The sequence below is a fragment of the Notechis scutatus genome, chromosome 6 (assembly GCF_049901735.1).
Source record: "Notechis scutatus isolate UNSWTSFEM ecotype Mainland chromosome 6, rNotScu1.2, whole genome shotgun sequence".
NCBI classification, from domain to species: Eukaryota; Metazoa; Chordata; class Lepidosauria; order Squamata; family Elapidae; genus Notechis; species Notechis scutatus.
The window spans coordinates 67,778,521-67,794,623 of NC_142014.1; the positions used below are offsets into that span (position 1 = coordinate 67,778,521).

At 40.4% G+C, this 16,103-nt stretch overlaps 2 protein-coding genes across 5 annotated transcripts in view; one reads left to right on the top strand and one right to left on the bottom strand.

Annotated features, from left to right (window-relative positions):
- Positions 1–12,953, bottom strand: part of ADA2 (adenosine deaminase 2) — a 59,286-nt gene extending 46,333 nt beyond the window's left edge. For 2 of the 4 annotated variants that reach the window (XM_087968612.1, XM_087968617.1), the window contains exons 1-2: positions 12,572–12,953; positions 8,680–12,094 (exon numbers count right to left, since the gene is read on the bottom strand). In XM_087968612.1, coding sequence (XP_087824738.1) covers positions 8,680–8,715 — 36 coding nt within the window. In that variant the 5' untranslated portion in view covers positions 8,716–12,094; positions 12,572–12,953. Of the gene's footprint in view, positions 1–261; positions 429–8,679; positions 12,095–12,571 lie in introns of those variants that run through there. The other 2 variants (XM_087968613.1, XM_087968614.1) reach the window with 2 other exon arrangements.
- A 23-nt stretch (positions 12,954–12,976) lies between these two features.
- Positions 12,977–16,103, top strand: part of CECR2 (CECR2 histone acetyl-lysine reader) — a 112,803-nt gene continuing 109,676 nt past the window's right edge. Inside the window, exon 1 of the mRNA XM_087969153.1 lies at positions 12,977–13,776. Coding sequence (XP_087825279.1) covers positions 13,537–13,776 — 240 coding nt within the window. The 5' untranslated portion in view covers positions 12,977–13,536. The remainder of the gene's footprint in view (positions 13,777–16,103) is intronic.

The following is a 16,103-nucleotide window of genomic DNA, read 5'->3' on the forward strand; positions in this document are numbered from 1 at the left end:
AAGCACCTATATAAAAAAAATTGAATTTGATTAAGACAACCTGATAGGGAGGGGTACACAACGAGAAGTATACTATCAGTCACACTTCATCTCCAAGAGAGCCCTCATGATCACATTCAATTTCTTCTAGGGTTCCTGAGTGGATTAAGATGTGCAAAGCCTTAGGGGTTTGAACAGACTGCTGGTACAGGTTGTCCTTGGCTTAACAACCATTTGAAATTACAATGGGGCTGAAAAAAGTAATTGATGACCAGTCCTCACCTTATGACTGACGCAGCATTCCTACGGCCACTTGAGCATCATTTGGGCACTTGGCAACCAGCATGTGTTGACAATGGTTGTAGCATCCTGGGGTCGTGATTGCAAACTGCAACTTTCCCAACTGGCTTCTGACAAGCAAAATCAATGAAGAAAACTGGACGTATTTAATGACCGTATGGTTTAACAACTATGGCAAAAAGATGATAAAATTTGATGCATCTCACTTAATGACTGCTTTACATAGCAACAGAAGTTCCAGACCCAATTGTGATTGTAAATTGAGGACTACCTGAACTGTATATGGATTGAAGAAATCCAGGTGACTATTAGATAGGAGAAAGCAGATCACTTTTCTATCTCTCTTTGCTGCCATCAAATGACTATCTGGATTTCTTCAGTCTCTATATGGTATCCCTAATTAATTAAACTAAACAGCAGAAAATGTTTTTTTAAGAGCGTGAATTGTAATCATTCCCGCATATTTTCCACATATTTTAGTCATTTGACAAGGCAGGTAGACCTTTGGGACTGGGGATTAAATAGCCATGAATGGGTTTATCCTTTTCATAGACTCAGCATGAGAGATGTTCATTTGAATCCCCCTTTTTATTTTATATGCAGTAGGAAAGCTCAGTCATGTTTATCTGAGCTTGGTAATTAAGGGTAACGAGAATGATTTGTTGTATTTGTGAGTGGCATTGTTGTGGCTGCTTCTCCTGGTTGTGTAGTATTTTGTATGTGAATCAAATGAATGCCTGGGTGAGGAAGCCTGTAAGTCGTAGAAAGACTAGAACAGCCAAAAGTTTAAAGGAGGTAAATCTACATTGCAATATCAAAAAGAGACTTCACAGAGTGTACAAACTATCATACCTTATTAATTTCAAATGCTAGTAAAATAATAACTTAGTGTTGTGGTTCGTCGGCAGCAGGTGCGGACGGCTGAGGTCTCGGAGAGCAAGGACTCAGATGAGCGTGTGAGGCAGGAATGGGGCCAGGACCACCAGGGAGTGGAATGCTACCATCGGAGATTGTGGAGGCTGGCAGCAGTGATGAAGAAGTTTCCGAGGAGCCTGCTGTTTGAAGGAAAGAGCAGCTGCAGCAGCACGGGCGACTCAGAAGTAAGGCTGCCAGGTAATGGCCCCTCCCTCAAGAGATAAAAGCCAGCTGAGAAACTGGAGTTCTTTGCAGGAAGCAGTTTTTGCACTCAAGCCTTGTGGACGTTTGGAGTATCTTGGTTGGTGTTTGGAGACTCTTTTGTTTGAAATATTTCTTAGTAACTTTATTTAGTGTTCTTGGCAGCCTTGCACCACTTTGGCAAGGCTCGTTCTTATCAGAGATAATTTGGAACTGCCTTTTCACTGTGAAGAAACGGAATTCATAAAGAATCATTAAAAGGTTTTTCTGTTACCGCTGTTTCATGTTTGTTTCCTTGGAACAAGGTTTGGGTCAGAAAACTTAGATTCATCTAACACAGATTAGAACCCTACATGGAAAAAGAAATGCCAGATATTCAAATTGACTTTAGAAAAAGCTAAGGAACCAAGACACTATTGCTAATCCATGCTGGAAAAATGAGAAAGCCCAAGAATATAAAAAAGAAGTCAGAATGTGCTTTACTGATTATAGAATGGCATTTTATTGCACTGATCCCATTACAATGTGAAATGTGGTTATAAAAATGAGAATTCTAGAACACGGGTGTCAAACTCGATCGTGTCACGTGATGTATCATGTCGGGTTCTTTTCCTTTGCAGAGCTAGGGTGGGCGTGGCCTGCACATGAAACATCTGGCCTGCAGGTTGCCAATTTTGACACCCTGCCCTAGAACATGTCATGGTCTTCAAGCAAAATCCATATACAATAATACCCATAGTATAAGTAGAACATGGTGAAACAGATTGGATCCAAGTTGGCCATGTAGTGACTTTGATCTTAAGAGAAGACTCCCGAGATTACCATGGCTAGCCTAGGAAACAAATACTGTAGTTGGATTATAAAATAAATAAGAGTAAATATGGAAGTTGGTTTTTCAGTAGGGAGGGAAAGCTCAATTTTTAGATACTGTCAGATCTAACTGGACTTCGTACTTTCTTGGTTCCAACAAAACTATCATAGCTTCTTAGAAATGTAATGTGGACTTATGTGTGTATGCACGTAGTTCAGATTTGATTTCAAAACAATTCAACTCATGGAAGCTACTTTTCCTAAGATTGTGAAGCTGCTTTTCTTATGTTCTTAGGAAAAGAGGTGGCTGCTTTAAAGAACTTCGGACAGGTTCTAGCTTGTGCCTCCACACTGTCCTACAGCATCTTTTAGAAATCAAATCAGAAGTGGTCATACCTTTAGGTATGTGTACATTTTCTGAAGCATTTGTTCCAGCCATAACATTTAAATTTGTCTGGCATGACATTTTATGTGGCCCTGACAAAGAGCTTTGAGACTCATGATGAGAAGAATGAAGAATTTAAAGACTGGACTAGAATGGTGTGAGATTTATGCATTTGATTCTTTATTATTCTTGAAAGGAAAGACCACCTGTGTGTGAAGAAAAGTAAGAACCCTTCCTACCAATGAAAAAGATACAGCTGTATTGTCTAGATCAAATTCAGTCCAGATGTTTCAGGCTTGGAAGAAGGTGCAACAGAATGCTTAATGCATGCCATAAAGGCCAGAGTTTTTCTGTATCCTCAAACAGCATCAAACGTCTGCCACAGATTTATATCTCAGATTTAGAATACAACACATAGAAATGGAAAATATTCTACTCTTCCAGTTGTACTTATGATGGAACTTTATTCTTGCCTCAAATCAGCTTGGGCTTTTTCTCCAAAACCTCTTTTCTGAGAGTTTAGACAGAGGTCTCAAATCCCTTTTAGAAGTAAAATTGGTTCCTCAACTTGGGATAGCAGGCTTTCTGCCTACCATGCAAGATGAAAGGGAGAAGGCATCCAGCTGTATTTTATATCTGGCAGTGAAGTTTCCTCTGTTTCAGAACTGGCCCTGGAGGTAACAAGCTGTATTAAATTGTGGAATTCTCTGCTCCTCATTTACAGAGACATTTACTTCACAGACAGTGTAAATTTCATCCCATGCTTTAATTTTAACTTACCTATTTCTACTGTACAGATATTCTTTCCATATATAGTAAAGTATACAATTGTTTTTTAAATTGATAGTATTCTGTACTGGTTTTCATATAATATGGAAGAGTGGGAAATAATTTTATACAATTTTATACAAACACATTATTGTAGCTAGAGGTTTCAAATACATTTTTTCTTATGTGTGTGCCTTCAAGTCCATACTGCCTCCTGGCAGTTGCCTATGCAAAGTCCCTACAGTTTTCTTGGCAACGTTTTCAGAAGGGTTTTGCCACAGACTTCTTTGTAGGACTAAGAGAAAGTGACTGGCTCAAAATCTCTCAGCTGGAGAAACTTTTATAATAAAGGTCTCCTGCTATATAGCCTGGCACTTCTAACCACTACACAAAACTGGCTGTTTTTTTAAAAAAAATCTACAAACATATACTGTATATTTAGTGAGCCTAAGTAGAATCTAAAGAATAACCACTCTGCCCTAAATACTCTTTATTGTTTTTACTACTCTCCATTGTTTTAGCAACTCCCAAGCTATATCGAAAATGGATAGAATGGCATGGAGAGAAAATTCATTTTGAGGATCTGGAAAAAAATGTGTGGGTGGGAGGGCTGAATACCCTTTCCCTCTTTCTATCATACTTTCAATTTTTGAATGAAAGATGCATATAATTGGTTGAATTGATACATGGGTGGATGTACCAAGAGAAAATATGGAAGAAAATTGTGCAGGTGTAAGCAGTATATAACTAACTGTAATTCTGTAACTGTAAATACCAAAAAAAGAATGAGTGAAAGGGTTGGAAATTAGTTCCTTCTGATGTTTTATAAGTTCCATCCCGTATTACCCCATTGTCTCCCTTTAGGCAAAATTTGTTTTTTCAGAGTAGGGATAATGACATATTGCTTTTTCATGTAACAAGCCAGTATCATCTTCAAAGGGGCAGTCTACAAAGCAGAAAGAAGTACATGGGCCATAATTTAATAGCTATTATTTTTTTAAATTAGAAGGGTAATTGTTTAGACACTTCAACTTACATCCTCATGCCTTATTCCATCTGGTAACTATAACAGAAACCATACCTTCATGTACTGAAAGGCTAATACCAAAGAGCATGGATTTTTATATAAAATTTCTCCCTTCAGATTCAAAACATCTGTTGTCACCAACTCCAAGGAAGGATGATCTATGCAACATCAACATCACTGCTTTATAATTATCAGATATCAGAATTTCACCTACCTTCTCCAGTCTGATACTATAGATGAGATGGTGTACAGTTCCCATGATTCCTAAGAGCAAGGCTGAAGATTTTCGGTTGGAGGATGCAATCTCTACAGAAACATATACTGTGTTTCTCTGAAAATAAGATCAGGGCCTCAAAATGAGCACTAGGTTAAAAAACACGATTATAAACACGATTTCAGGGTGATCAACCTGGCTGGGCGCCCTGCCCCCTGGGGCACACACAAGAGCCAGCAAGCACGCAATGACCAACGGTATCTGGCAGCAGCTGCAACCCGCCAGTCCCTTGGTCGGTGCACTCTATGGCTGTGCAGAATGGAAGGCACAGAGCAAAAGGCAGGTGATCCTGACGTGCCACGCAGGCTGCAGGCAAGCTGAGAGATGCAAAGATGAGCCTCCCCCGGCCGCCTGCAGCCTACGCGGCACATCCAAATCACCTGCCTCCCCCACGCCTGCTGGTTGCACTGGTACTCAGCTCACACATGCTGCATGGGTTGCAGCCTCTGTTGGCCTGTGCATGATAGCTGCCTATGCTGGCCATGGCCACCCCCTTTCACTAGGGCTTATTTGGGGGATAGGGCTTATATTAGGCAATAAAGTTTATTATTAAAAAAACAGGCTGGGATTTATTTTGGGGGTAGGTCGTAGTTTCGGGGAAACGCAGTATATATTAAATTTATAGCCCCCTCCCATTATCTCACTATCTAAATAGAAGCAGAAATAGAAAGCAGAAGCAAAAAAGGACACACCCAGTCAAACTACTTAAAGCTTCAATCCTATGCAACTGTTTACTCATTTCAGTAGAATGACAGTCTAGTGCTTTATGGGAATATTAGAAATTTTGGCAACATGGGAAGTGTTTTTCATAAATCCCAATCACAAACTAGCAACATCAATACTAATATAAATTCTTTGTTTGGGGAACAAGGCCATCATGATCTATAGTTGCTTCTCTACAAGGAAGTTGATTCCAAGAAGAACCTGTAGATGATTAAACAGATTAGTCACTACTCTTCCCTATGGAACTAGAGTTAAATCCCTTTTCACCATGAATCAGACAAACACAGTCAGTCCCAAATCCCTCTAAGCTTCTCACTCTTAATTTATAGTTTTACCACTGCTTACATGAACCATTTTCCACTCTGGAGATCAATTTGTAGTAGTTACAGTGGGACACATTTCCTATCTTATATTTGCTACTCAACACAAAACCTCAATGACAGCAGCTCTTATGTGTAAACACTCTATATTCCCCAGAGATAATACACTTGCAATTTTAGAATTGCTTGCAGTACAAAGCAGTTATGAAACTGCACTTCAGTGGTTCTTCCCCCACGAATGTCTCAAGGTTTTATCCTTATACTGGAAATAAAACCATCTGTATAAAGTTATGTGCACTCTGCTGCAGAGGAAAAATGGGCTATTCATTTTAATGAAAGATAAAAGAGTGGATGCAGTTAGGGACAAAATTAATTAAATCTGCCTTCTTGGTCTAATTGTGAGTGTAACTCTCTAGAAAGTGTGGGCAATTTTGAACCTTTCCATCTACTTTAAACCATATGGAGTAACATAGAGAATGCATAGGAAATGGGGCTGGGGAAGAAGCTGAAATATTTGGAAGGATGTGAGAGACAGGGAGTCTCTGCCAAGGAATCATATCCCTTGTCTGGCAAAGGAAGGGAGATGGGGAAAGCTCAGGTAAATAGTGACTGAAATCTGAATTCCAAATGCATGAGAAGCAAACTTCCTAAAGAAGGTCTCTTAAGTAGGAAGTTAAAAGGGTGACAAAAACAGAAAATAACTCCTAAGCTACTTTAGGTTGAAGCTACCTATCTATGGTAATAATAGAGATTACCATTAGAGCAGGCTGTGGGGGTTCAAGTAAATAAAAAATATATCCTAGAATTAATTTCAACTTTTGGCTCAATCGACTTTTATATATGAATTACTGACTTAAAATGTTAAAGAGGCTATGTAGTAAGACCCTCAACTCCAGCAACCTGTAATATTCATATCATTTGTTATACCTACTGCCTTAATAAGCAAGATTAATTCTACTTTCCTGTGACTGAGTTCTCCACATTGGTAAAATTGGGTTGGTCACATGGTGACCTATTTTATGATCATCACAACTTAAAACCATGATGGACAGGCTCCATTATGGTCATAAGTCAAGGACTTACATATATTAAAATAAGAGGAGAAAGGCATATTGTATATGTTCACCACCTTGAGCCATTTGTAAAAATAATAAAGGCACATATAAAGAAATAAATAAAATTAAAATTAGGAAGAGAGAATGGAGACCTCTGAATTTCTTCTTTGTCTCCATTCTGTTTTCTTCTTTCTTCCTTCCAGGTTCTTTCCCAACCTTATTTTTCTTAGAAAGCCGTTTTTTCCCCACATTGTAGCGGACAGTGTGCATATATACTTCACTTACTATAGCCACAGCTGGCTTAATTCAGAACAGGCAAATACAAATACTCAGGAGAGCAACTGCCTTCCAGACTATGGTTGAATGCCAGTCACTGTTTCCTGAAATAGGGACATGATCACTTCAGCCTGTCATTTTGTGTGCATGTGACCAACAAATCACTTGTCTCAGGCTGGATTGTTCTGGGATAAAACACACACACACACACACACACACACACACACACACACACACACACAAACCATGTACATAATCAGTGAGAAACAGTGGCAGAATAATAGCTGCAAATAAATAAAATTGTTTATCCACATCACCAGACCAGCACAAATATATCTTATCATAATAGGAACATCATATGGCAGTGCAATGGTCCAGCTAATTTAGCATCCCTTTGCGGCCAGCTGCCAGGATTATTTTTAAAAAGTGCTTGACATACCCGGATGGACAATTACTGAATAATCTGCATGAAAATGGAAGTTGCTTTCTAATCCTTACCATCAGTGAATAGTTATTCTGTGCTTTAAAAGAGGATAAATTTTATTTCCCTTTTATTTCCCTTGAACAAAAAGGATTCTCATCCCATCTAATGTAGCCACAGATGGTCTCAATAGCCATAAAAATGTCTGCTCCTTTAAAAAAAAACACCTACTAAACTCTTGGCCTTGGCAATATCTTAGGATAATGAATTTCACATGGTAATTATATATTGTGTGATTTTCTTTTTCTTTTTTTATTTGCTGCCTTTCAATACCATTGGATCATCCTTTCATCTTACATTTTGAGAAAGGCCAGCAGTAGCTTTTTTCCTACTAGAGCATGTCATCATTTATTTTAAATATTATGACCATGTTCATATTTACCACCTCATTCCCTCTCGCAGAAGGATCTACCCTATTATTATTCTGACATTTGCAAGGCTGAATAGATAATATAACATGCATTCTTCTGACAAGTTAAATCTCTATTAGGTATAATCTCACCTGTTATATATGCCGACATTCACTAGATTGAAAAGCAGAGAAAGTAAATTTGGAAGGAGAAAAAAAGCACTATTGATATGACATAAGCAAATTTAAGCATTTATTTTGTTTCAGACTATGCATATGCCCCCAATATTATTTGAAACTGATGGTATCTGCATCTCACCTCAGTTTCCCAGTTTGCTACCACCAGAGTAAACACCTGTTTACTTTTAAATTATCACTGATGCTATAAGGCAGGGGTGTCTAATTCACATCGTCACGGCAGCATCACGTGATGTATTGGGACTTTTTCCCCCTTCGCTAAACCGGGCGTGATCAGCGCATGATGCATCTAGCTCATGGGCCAGGAGTTTGACAGTCCTGCTATAAGGCAATAATTGAAAGAAACAGATGTATGAAACAAGTTGCAATAGTGCTCCAAAGAGCTACATTATACTGAAATAAAAAGTACTTCTAGGAGAAAGGCTTGTTTCATTAAAAAGAATTTTACAGATGAAATACAGATTGAAAACTTTTTCATGGATTTTAGTCAAACTAACTTCATATTTGCCAGAATATAAAATTATAAAGTTTTCAAATACTTTATTAGAAAAACATTTCAAAGTAAAGCAGGATTATAATCCTGGCAATGGAAGAATAAAATTAAAGCTTCAGACTTACATTTAAGTGGGCAATATGTAATTGGCCGTTCTCCATGTTGGTTGGGGAATTCTGGGAGTTGAAGTCCACTTAAAGTTGCTGAGGTTGAGAAACACTGCTCTAGAGAAGAATATGAGAACAGGTCTTAGAAAGTGACATCCTGACATTCCAGCATTAGAAAACACAATTATATTTCCCTCCTCCCTCTTCGCAATATCCCAATTCTTTCCATCTCCCTTTGTGAAATTAATTTCTGATTCTTATATAATTTCTGATTCACTTTGAAATTGTTGTAGTATGTCTCAATCTGTCTTCAAAGTATGATTGACACAAATATAATCGTGCAGTTTTTTAAAAGTCAATATTCAGATAAAATGAGTTTGTTTTTTTTAGTTGTACTTATGAAAAGTCAATTAGAAAACACTCATGGACAATTGGTTTTATATATGGTAACTACAGAACTACAGAAGTAGTTCTTGACTTACAGCTGTTTGAAGTTATAACAGCACTGAAAATGTATTTATGATGGTGACACTGTCCTGGGGCCATGAGATCAATCACCTTTTCCAACCTTTTGCAATTCCCCATTGATGAGCAAAGGCAACTGGGAAGCCAGATTCACTGAACAACCATGTTACTAACTTAGCTGCAGTGATTCACTTAATTAAGGACTAACTAACTAAGTGGCAAGAAAGGTTATAAAATGGGGCAAAATGCACTTCACAACTCTTTTGCTTAGCAAATGAAATTTTAGGCTCAATTGTGGTTGTAAGTCGAGGATTACCTGCATACAGAAGTACTCTTAATGAAGGAATGGGTTGTAAAGTTGTTGGAGCTTGCAGAAATGGGCTAAAGGAACTTTTTTTTAATTAAAGAAAAAAACAACAAACCGTTATTTTTCTGAAAAACTGGAACCTCTTATGAACTTTTTGCTGAAATTGAATAAAAATGAATTGGGGATTTATTCATCAAAAGGGAGTGTGGGTTATGGGAAGAAAGGAACCATGATATTGGGAAGGTAGAAATGGAAATTACCATAACTGTAACTGCTGCAAAGAAGCTTTAGATTTTTTTTCCCTTTTCTTTTGTTGTCTCTCATTTTCTTTTCTTTAATACCTTTATTTTTTTGTCTTTCCATAGTCCTTTAATCTTTTAATGAAATATAAAAAAATAAATAAAAATTACATACAAAAAACAGGAGATGGTCGATAACCAAGTTAGAATATATTGGATTATATTTTTATTTTAAAAACTAGATTTTTAATGATAGAATATTTGGCTACAGGGAAGGAGAGAGGCTGCAATCTTATCACACTGTTCACTGTTTGTATTTGCCTCTATTAAATTTCATTTTGTTACTTCCGGCCCATTTCTCAAACCTGTTATCATTTGGATGCAACTTAAAAACCACCTTTGGCTATTTTTGCAGCCAAACCATACTGCAAAGAGAATATGAATACAGAATATGAATACAAAATATGAATATGAGTCCTTGATTTACAATAGTTCATTTACTGACCATTCAAAGTTACAATGGCACTGAAAAAAATGACTTTATGATCATTTTTCACATGACCTTTCCAGCAACACCATGACCATGTGATCAAAATTCAGATGCTTGTCAACTCATATTTATGATATTGCTGTATCCCAAAGTCATGTGATCACCTTTTGCAAACTTCTGATAAGCAAAGTCAATAAGGAAGCCAGATTCACTTAACGGTGTTACTAACTTATCAACTGCAGATTCACTTAACTATAGCAACAAAGATCGTAAAATGGGACAAAACTCACTTAACAATAGAAATTTTGGACTCAATTGTGGTCGTAAGTTGAGGACTACCTGTAAGTGACTATTCTAAAATCTTTTTGACAGCAATTGTTACCTAGTCAGGTCTGCTCCATGTTATAGTTATGTATTTTATTTCAGTTTCCTAACCTCTGCACTTCTTTTAATTTGCATTTATTTGCAGTCTATTTTTGACCCATCAAGATCATATTAAATATTCTATCCACTTTTGTCTCATCTACCAAACGTGACTATTCCTGCCACCTCCACACCTACATTATTAACATAAATAACATAAACTTTCCGGCATCCCATGGGATATCTCCCCAATTTGGTAAAAAATTCTTGAGGAACGTCCTTCACCTACAATGTTTATGTCCATTAAGAAATTATTTAATGGTCATATCATCTAGGTCATTTGTAATGGACAGGATTGCTAATCAGAATGTCACAGGGCATTTCATCAGATGCTTTGCTGAAGCACAAATACATTTTGCCTACAACTTGTCAATAAGTCTGCTAAGGAAAGGAGAAAAGGTTAAGTCTGGCAAAACTTGTGCTTGACAACTTCGATGTCTGGTAATCACTTCATGGTTCTCCAAGTGCATATTGATTAATTACTTTACTGCTCTGGAATCTTCCCAGAATCAATATTGGATTGATTGGTCTGCAGTCCCAGGGTCATTTCCCCCTGGGTAGGATGTTTGTTGTCCTCTAGTCATGCTGTACTTTGCCCACTTCTCACAATTTGTCAAAGATAATGGAGACTACTATCAACACTGCAAAGTTGAGGGGTTTTTTTTAACTAAAAAAAGTATTTGTCAAGCAACCCCAAAGGAAGAATCTGTACAGTAATAGTTGAGTTGAGCTTGGCTCCTGGTAACTTGAGATATGAGACATACCTATTTAGTTTTCTTCACATAAAGACAAGTACTTTCTTATTGCTTTCTTCTAGATGGTGTGAGCTTTTAATTTTTAGTCTGGATTAACCTCATAGATTAACCTCAGAAAACATGTACTCATTTTTCTAGTTCAAAGTCTTCTCAGCAGTGTCAAATATTGACCTTGCTGGATATAGAGGAATGTTGATTTTTCAAAAGACTAACACAATTTTACACTAAGGCACAAATAGAAACCCTGGAGCACTATTTTCAATCAATTAAAAAAACCCTAAACATATTTAAAATTCAGATGTAAACTAAAGTAAAAGGGGAAAAAAAATCCAACATGTATTTTTTAAAGAATCAAGCTTTGGTACATTGAAACTTACTATAAACCGGTAAATTTAGAGCAAATAGTTTCTAGAGTAAGGTGATTACTCCAGTAGTAGCAAACAGGCTTTACGGGAAATTCAGATCTCCGAATATGGGTAAAAGTATGTTTAACATCGTGAATGGAACTTTAATTTTCACATTTGCAGAATTGATCGCCAGATTACAACACAGCAATAAAAAGCGCCGAAATCCACTTCAATCAACAAATGGGTTCCAGCTCTCACTACTTGATAGTTTAATACTTTTATTTTCTTTTTTAGACTTCTTACGCCCCCAGAGTTCACTTCAATCGGTACAAAAGGAAACACTATCCAAGCGATTCCACCTGGCCGATCCCAGCTTGATTAGAATCCGCAAGGGGGGGAAGGGGTCCCTAAAGTGGAAAAAGAAAAGGACCAGATTTTTTTTTTTAAAAAAAACATCTACCTTTTATCCATTTTCCCGACCGTAGTTGTATAAAACCCATCTGGCTAAGCAGCGCCCATTATTGCAAACGGAGCGAGAGGATGAGCGCAGGGCGTAGTTCAAACAAGGTAAAATGAGAAGACAATTCAAAGGAGGAAGAAAAAAGACGTTGCAAATGTCAAGGTATTTAAAAAAAAAAAGCCGCGAGGAGGATTTCGGGCTTCGTGCAATTTGGCAGTCTCATTTCTAAGCAGCCGAGAATCCTGGAATCAAGTTGCTTTTTTACATCCAGGTAAGAACCAGCGGGCTTCAACAGCGCCGTTAACACGGTTGCTCCATATCTAAACAAGGCGCGTTTACTTGAAAGTGAATCCCAATGAGTTTCCGCGCGAACTGGCATCCAGAGACCCTTTCCACACGTAGCCGTCCAAGTGCGCGGGTTTACCTCAAAGCTGAAGCCGCCACGTGCTGTCCGGGAGCCGAAGCCAGCCAGTCCCTTCGTTCTCTTTTGCCGACAAGAGCTCCGCCCTTCCTGCCTTCGCAGCCATAGAAATCTCGCATCGCGCCGGACCCGCCTCCCACGTGCTCCGCCATTGGCAGCTCCGAAAAAAAAGGCGGGGCCAGGCTGTTGTTATGATAAAGAGCGGCTCCGCCTCCGCCTCGTGGGCGAAGAGTTTCGCCGAGCCGGCTCCTTGTTTTCTCTCGCGCTCGGCAACTCTTTAAACGGCTCTCGGCGGAAACCGCATTTACATCCCAGGCCCCGCCTTTTTCCTCTAGGGCTCGTGCGGGCCGCTTAAAAAAAAAAAAAGTTAGCTCCAAGGCTCCGCCTCCCCGCTTTACTCGAAGACGTCCGGTGCCTTTCTCGCCCGTCCACACCCTCCCCTCCCCTCCTCAGGATTAAGGGTTTGATCTAAGGCCGAGCTGGTCCTCCTCAAGAGTCGAAGACCCCAGTTCCTCACGACGCCCCGCCCGTCGGATCCCAACCCCGCCCCTTTCCTTCTCCGCCCGAGCCCCTCCCCCCTCCCGGAGCCCATCTGTTTTTCCGGCGTCGAATGCTTAGCGGAGCGCGCGCTTGTTTTTAAACCGTTGGTTGGACCAGGCAACAGTTGCAGCGGCGGCGAGCTGAGGCCAAAAGGTGGGGGTGGGTGGGACGAAGAGATGGGTCTTGGCGGTGGCGGCCCCCGCCGAGAGCAGCGCCGCCTTCGCTTGCCCTAGAGACCCCCTCAAGCGAACGGCGGAGGAGGAGGAGCAGCAGCAGCAGCAGCGGAGGGTGAGGAGGCGCCAACCCGGAGGAACCCCATGCCGAGAAGCGGGCGCTGAGCAGGCAGCCGTGGCTGCTGAGGGGGAGGAAGAGGGCAGTTCGGTCGCAGGAAGGGAGGAGAGCATCTCGCGCCGCGGGCCCGGAGCGAGATGTGTCCGGAGGAGGACGGACGCTGCGGCGATGGAGCCGGAGGGGTCTCGGCGGCGACGGCTATCACTTCAGCCGCGATCGGAGGAGCGGAGGGCTCGACGGCGACCTTCAGTGCCGCCGGGTCGGCCGCGGAGACGAGCGTCCTTAGCGAGCTCCGCTCCTGGTGGGAAGTGCCGGCCATCGCTCACTTCTGCTCGCTCTTCAGGACCGCTTTCCGCCTGCCGGACTTCGAGATTGAGGTGAGTCGCGGGCTCTGAAGGGAAGGGGAAACGCGTGCTCGGTGGAAACGGCCGGCCCCGCAAAGCGACCCCGCCGGCCTCTCTCCCGAAGGAGAAGCGGTTAGGGCAGGACAATACTTTCTGCCCTTCTCGGCGCAAGGGCTGGATTGGGGAAGGGAGGGGGAGGCTCTAGAAGCGCCTGCCCGTCTGTCCCCACGTCGCACGGTGGGGGAGGGGAGGGTCAGGATCGCGGACATTTACACCCCCTCCCCACCGTGCGACGTGGGGGACAGACGAGTAGGTAGGGCTTCTTCGCCAAAAGTTGTGGTCTTCCTTTTCTTCGGGGTTTTTCTTTTCTTTTTTTTTTGAACGCCTTTTTAATAAAAGTGCTGCCGCCGAGGCGGTCGGAGATGGTGGCGGCGTTGGTGTGAACAATGACGAGGGGAGCCGAAAGCCCCACCGGGCGGGGGGAGGGGGGGGAGGGGGAGGGGGCCTTGCTCCCGAGTGAACGTGCGTAAACACTGACCTGCGAAACGCTAAGAAAGTGGGCAAGCCGTTTTAGCAGTTGGATGGAGAAGGGGGGAAACGCATCTCGCAGACACGGAATAGTGGCCAAACAATAGTTTGCCTTCTGTTTTGTATTTACTGTATCGCTTGATTTGTTTTTTTCTTCTTCAAAGCTTATTTCTTGGTGGGAGAGGTTTGATCCCACCGGTTCTCTCCTCCCCCCCTTCTCCCGCCGCCAATGAAGTGTCACAGTTGGCGAGGAGGATCCTTTCTTTATAACCCCAAGGGATCCTTATTTGTTCGGAGCCAGGATATGTGTGTGAAGACTTCAGCTGCCTTTTGAAAACCAAAGTAATGCCTCTGTGTGTGTGTGTGCATCTTGATTATCTCTTCTTTATCAGTTCACTGAGCAAGCTGTAGAGATGAGTAGAGTGGCTCTGATTCGAAAGTCTTCCATTTTGCTGTTCTTGCTCCTTTTAAAAGTTTTGCTACCAGGTATTTAAAAGGAGGTTTCCATTTCAAAGAGAGAAGTTTCCATCTTATCTCTCTGGTGGCCTGAGATCAGTTCAAGGGTTTGAAAAGAGTTTGCTTTGCTTCCATTATTCCTGCAGGGAAAAGATGGGTAGGAGGGAGGGGAGTTTTGTTTCTTCATGGAGCGAGGATGGCTATAAGCTCCCTCCAGGTTTTGTGACAATCAAGCTGTAGGCTTTGTGGCAATTGAGCAGGCGGTGTGTTTCTCCTCCTTTTCTCTCTGTTAACTTTTAATGTTCTCTGAAGTTTAGACTTCATTTTCATAGGAAAGCAGCACATTGAAATTCATTCAGTTGAAGTTGGGAAATCTGCTTAGCAGCTAGTAAGATGGATAAACACAATTGTTATAATAGTGAATTACTGCAGGATTTACATTGGACAAATTACTGTTACCTATTGCTTTTTTTCTTTAAAAAAACACCTGGGATTTTGTCTGTTTATTCCAAGGTTTAGAAAGGGTGTTTTTCCAGCATTGCTCAGTTGTTTGTCCAGTATCAGTCTTAACAATACAATACTGTGCACTTAATTTTACTTGTAGAAAGTACATGAGATTGAAGCAGTGGTTTAATTTGATTTGTTGCACAATTTTACCAATACCTAAAGTAATTAGGTCAAATGGAAGAATATGACCAGGATATGTGTATGCAGACCTCCCAGAGGCCTTGTGTCATTTTCCAAGATCTTAAGTAGCTTAGGCAAATGTGATTAAACCTGAGTTTACCATCTGTTTACAACAGACATAATAAGTTTTAGAGTCTCATTTTCTTTTCAACTTTTAAAATGTGTATGATAAGATCCTGTTAGGCTGTCTTCAAAGCCTAAGAGAAACTCAGTGAAATGTAAACATATTTATATAATTGCTATTTTAACATAGCTGTTCATTAAACTAGCATTATAATATACGCACTCTGTGGATAGCATTTGGAATAAAGTTAAGAATTTATTCCCTAAAGGTTGTTTAAAATGGTAGCATTACTAGAGACTCAGATCTGTGATCTATAGAAAAACTATTGTTAGCTGAATGATAAGGAAAGCAACATTGAAAGTTGAGGCTGGGTTACCTTGTTTCTGCATATATTCAGGGTTGTTGTTTTTGTAACTTGCCCTTGTTGTGTAGGCTATTTATAAAACTAGAATACATTCTGATGTTTAGTTTTGGGGGCACATGTGTTTATATGTCCCTGCTGAAATGTGTTTGAGCAGCACACGTAACCTAATTTTCAAAATTTAGCGCAGGGAATAAAATATAAATTGTGTTAGAATTATATTAGCACAGTATTTTTATGCCTAATTTTAAAATCAGTCAAATC